This window comes from Primulina eburnea, chromosome 1 (genome assembly GCF_022965805.1).
Source record: "Primulina eburnea isolate SZY01 chromosome 1, ASM2296580v1, whole genome shotgun sequence".
NCBI lineage: Eukaryota > Viridiplantae > Streptophyta > Magnoliopsida > Lamiales > Gesneriaceae > Primulina > Primulina eburnea.
The window spans coordinates 30,918,170-30,923,088 of NC_133101.1; the positions used below are offsets into that span (position 1 = coordinate 30,918,170).

Consider the following 4,919-nt stretch of genomic DNA (forward strand, 5'->3'; position numbering starts at 1 on the left):
GAATTTCAGAAAATGGTAGGCATGCCGAAGCATGAGCGCACCCGCGCTCCTTGAGTTACCGCACCCGCGGTCATGCGTTCCACTTGAAAAATAAGCCATGTTTTACTTAGCATGCAATATATATATATGTTGTCTTCATTCTTTCGGTTTCAGTAGCAGATCACCGAGAAAACCCCTTAGCATCTTCGAGTTTTGTCAAGGTTTTGAAATAAGATTTATCAAGATTTAGCCATCCGATTTGTATTCCGAGTTGAGATTATTATTCCTTGTATCAAGGGCTATCAAGAGGTATACATTTTATTAAATTCCAGCAAGTTGATATATATACATGTTGGGGAAAATTAGATATGATGGTTAATATGTGTTCTTGCGATTATGAGCATCGTATATTTGCAACCGGATTTATTATCAGGTATTGTATGCTATTGATATGAAATTTCAGCAGATATTGGGTAGAGAATTATGTCGATTTTCAGAGTTGGACATGGTTATGAGATTGATTGCGAGTTGAGAAGTATGTGTACTATTGATTATTGTTATTGAGCTAATCGGTATATCGAGAATCCGCCGATATGCTGTCGAAATTGTACCGAGAATGATTATTGAATTGTACTGAAATCGATTGTTGGGTATAATGTGTTGAATTGAGTTAGAGTTTGATAGAATGTACTTTGGTAATGAAATTTCAGATTTGTATTGATGACTTTGATATCGAGACTTTGATTACGACGAGACTATGACTAGAAAGGTATAATTCATGTTTTGTTTGGGGAAGACACAACTCAAATGAGATTCAATTTGAGTTTCCCAACAAAATCACATACTAGATTTGTTATTGATTTCTTTGATATGATTTTGATTTGTCTATAGAATTATATTCAAATCTTTTGATATGATTATGCCTTGTCTAAAGATTTATATTCAAGCATTGAGATAGGAGAGTCATTGACAGATTTGTCAAAACTAGACGTTCGGTGTATCGACGCATAGGAGCATATTTCCTCCGATTGTAGACATTCGATACATACATGACCAAAGTCTAGGAATAAGACGTACAGTTACCCCTATTGGGAGGGTAGGTAACAGACAGTGACATCTTATTCACCTCGGGATCCTTAGAGTAGAGTCTAGACATGATTTGCATCAGATTGCATGCTGTTATAGATTGGTTTCATAGACTATGGAACCTAAGACTTGCATAAATGCATGACTTTATGCCTTATGATTTTATTCTGCATATGCATGTATACATGTTTTATACTGGGATTTGTTCTCACCGGAGTTTCCGGCTGTTGTTATGTCTGTATGTGTGCATAACAACAGGTGGGGCAAGATCGGGGTCACGACAGAGATGAGATCGAGTTAGAGTGGTGACTTCGGGCGCAGAGGACTGCTAGTGGTGTTTATCAGACTTGTACTACTTGTAGACTGTAGTTTGTATTAAACACTAGGTTGTTTAAATGTACTAGAACAAAACATGTATTTCTGTTTGTTGTACTTAAATAAAGAAAGATCTTATGCTTGTTTATATACATTTGATTTAATGTTAAAAAGCAAAAATTTGACCCACATTTTCTCACAGATCCATTTAATCCCAGATAGAATTTGATTTAGAGCCTCGGTCCCCACAAAAAATGTTTGGATCGCTTTTGAAATGATTTTTAGATCTCAAAACTCGAAATTTCAGTCATTTTAAATACTGCGACTTTTCGGTTGACTATCTGGAAAACTTTCAACATATAAAGTATACTTTTCGATACCTTTGATTTGACAGTAAATTCGTAATTTTTGGATAAGAATTGAGTGAGTTATGATTGTTTTCAGGGGACTTCTCAAACTGCGATTTTATGAAAATGCATTCTTGATGTGTTCATGAAGCCCTCGATGTTTTTAAGTATGTTCGACGTGCAAAGAAAATATTTTTTGTTTTTGAGGTATGCTAATTGTCTTGTGACCAATTATGAACGGGTTTGGAAGTCGTTGAACGCGGCCGATGGCCTCTCCATCCCGGTAAATTATGACCGGGTTTAGATCAGGTTTGGAAAGCGGTAAAGTATGACCAAGGACCAATCCACCCGGTAAAGTATGACCGCAGATCTTATACATGTGGTAGTGGACATCCTTGCTAGCATAGTACTGTGATTTAATCTGGTCAGGCGCAATATGTTACGGGTCACTTGCTTTGAAACATATCTCTACGCAAAATGATGAAGTTATGCATGTTCCAGTATGTATGATGGAAGTATGTTATGAAAAGTTTCATGATGATGGCACGTCGACGTTTATTTATTACGTTGAATTTTCAAGTATGTACAATCTACTTTAAAGATGCATGTGGTTTTATTACGTAATACTTGTTATCTCCAGTTTATACATGATGAGTCTTTAGACTCACTAGACTTGATCAATGCAGGTGAGAACGAGTACGAGGAGACGAGGGGTGGGGACCAATAAGCCGGCTTGGACTAAGCAGGAGGCTAAACCCGAGGACCGCCCATGTTTTTAAGAAATTATGCAATGTTTCAAATACTCTGATTTTCATGAAGTGGTTTTTGATGTTTAAACGATTATTGTTTTTGGAAAACTTGGTTTTGGTTGTTTTATTACAAATGTTTTTGGATGAGTAGGTTATTTTAATGCAAATTTGAAAGTTTATTTTGTATTTAAGAAAATTTTTATTTTTCCGCAAATTGTAAAATAGTTAAAATTACGGTACGTTATAGTTGGTATCAGAGCGGTGTTCTTGTAAAGGGTTATTCCTACTGCCAGTTGCGAGAAGCTCATGAACTCACACATCAAGTCTGTAAGCTTTAAAGTTTTAAAATTCTTTTATGTGTTAAGCATCAAGTTATGATTTCGGCATGTGCATGTTTTAAGTTCGATTTACGTGCATTTTAAGATATTGATATATGCACATGCATGTTGGGTTTACGTGTTGTGTAAACATTGGAACAATATGCCTCCTAGACATAGGATTGTGCGTGGAGCAGGCGATGAGTGTAGAGAGCATCAGTATGGAGAGAGGACCACTCCTCCTCGCCCACCGCCAGATAGGTAGGCTCAGATGCTTGCGGGCATGACTCAGTTCTTTGCACAGCTTGCGGGGAACATGCTGCATTTAATACAGGGGCGATGCCCAGGCCAGAGGCAGCTTGTGAGAGGTTCAGTAGAATGAACCCAAAATAGTTCTCGGGGACCATTGACCCGATGATTGGAGATGGATGGATTAAGTCAATCGAAGTAATATTTAATTTATGGAGCTGCAGGATGCAGATAGGGTCAGGTGTGCCACATTCCTACTGACAGGTGACGCCAGAATGTGGTGGGAAAGCGCATCAGTGTCAGTGAACTTGCAAACACTGACTTGTGATGGTTTCAAGGAGGTCTTAGACTCCAAGTACTTCACTGAGGAAGTATGCTCCCCCCTGACTAGGGAGTTCATGACATTGCGACAGGGAGACATCAGTGTTGCAGAGTTTGTCAGGAATTTCGAGAGGGGGTGTCACTTTGTGCCCCTAATTTATAATGATGTTCAGGAAAAGATGAGGCATTTCATTGATGGGTTACGGCCGATCTTGCATCGTGATGTGAATGTTGCTGGTCCTACTACCTATAATGTGGCCGTGTCGAGAGCTTTGGCGGCTGAACAGGACAAGAGAGACATTGAGTTGGACAGGCATGGCAAGAGCCCCTATCAGGTACCCCACCAGCAGCAGTCTCAGTTTAAGAGGCCTTTCCAAAGACAGCAAGGGAAGAGGCCGTTTCAGGGACCCTCGAGAGGTAAGGGTCCTATTCCACAAAAGAAGGCTCCTCAGAGGCCGGAGAACACAGTGTGTCCGAAGTGCAACCGTCAACACATGGGCTGGTGTTTATGTGGTTCTGGAAAATGCTTCAAGTGCAGAGCCAATGATTATATGCTGAAGGACTGCCCGCAGTGGAGGCAGCCTACCCAGGGGAGAGTGTTCGCCATGCAAGCTGAGGAGGCAAACTCAGATACGACTCTTCTGATGGGTAACCAATATAATTCAGCACCGTATTATTTTTTCTATTCATGTTTCGAATTTGAGTTGGGATTATTAGTGTGCTAGTTAGTATTTTTGGTGAAGTGGTGTAGAGATTTTCAACTACGCTTGAGGTTAAGATTAGTATCTTGGGATATAAGTTTTGTGTGTTGTGCTATCGTCTCTTAGGAAATATCTTTATAAAGAGAGTAGTCATAAAGGCCTTGCTAGATTCCGGGGCCACTCATTCTTTCATCTCAGAGACGTTCGCTAATCATTTGGACGTCAAGCCCATTGGACTCGACGTGAACTACCCAATGACAGTCCCATCATGGGAAGAGCTATCAGCTACTAGTGTGTTAAGAGACATCGATCTTGAACTACATGGCCACCTAGTTTATGCCAATATGATTGTATCGCCGATGCCATAATTTGATATTATCTTGGGAATGGACTGGCTGACGAAGAACAGAGTTCTAATTGACTTTCAGAAAAGGTCAGTGTTAGTAAGACCGTTGGGCATGGAGCAATTTCTCTTTGAGCCGGATAGATGGAAGAGTTTTTTCTTGTATGATCTCTTGCATGCAGGCAAGGAGACTTATTGTTAAGGCATGTCAGGCTTTCTTGGCCAGTGTTATTCAGCACCTGACGCGTCCACTCCGTCAATATCTGACATACAGTTGTCAGTGATTTTCGTGACGTCTTTCCTGATGACGTCACAGGCCTTCCACCAGAGAGAGGTGGAGTCATCGACCATGTGCCTAGCACGGTGCCAATCTCTAAGTCACTATACCGTTTAGCTCCAACTGAGATGTTAGAACTCAAACAGCAAATTCAGGAGCTCTTATATAAAGGAATTCATCCGCCCTAGTTTCTCTCCATGGGACGCACCAGTACTCTTCGTAAAGATGAAAGATA

General features: G+C 40.2%; 1 protein-coding gene across 1 annotated transcript; it reads left to right on the top strand.

Moving 5' to 3' along the window:
* Positions 1-3,317: 3,317 nt before the first annotated feature.
* On the top strand, positions 3,318-4,432 carry LOC140806650 (uncharacterized). Its single transcript, XM_073163206.1, has 2 exons — positions 3,318-4,011; positions 4,191-4,432. The coding sequence occupies exons 1-2, from the start codon at positions 3,318-3,320 to the stop codon at positions 4,430-4,432; spliced, it is 936 nt and encodes a 311-aa protein (XP_073019307.1).
* The last annotated feature ends 487 nt before the right edge of the window (positions 4,433-4,919 follow it).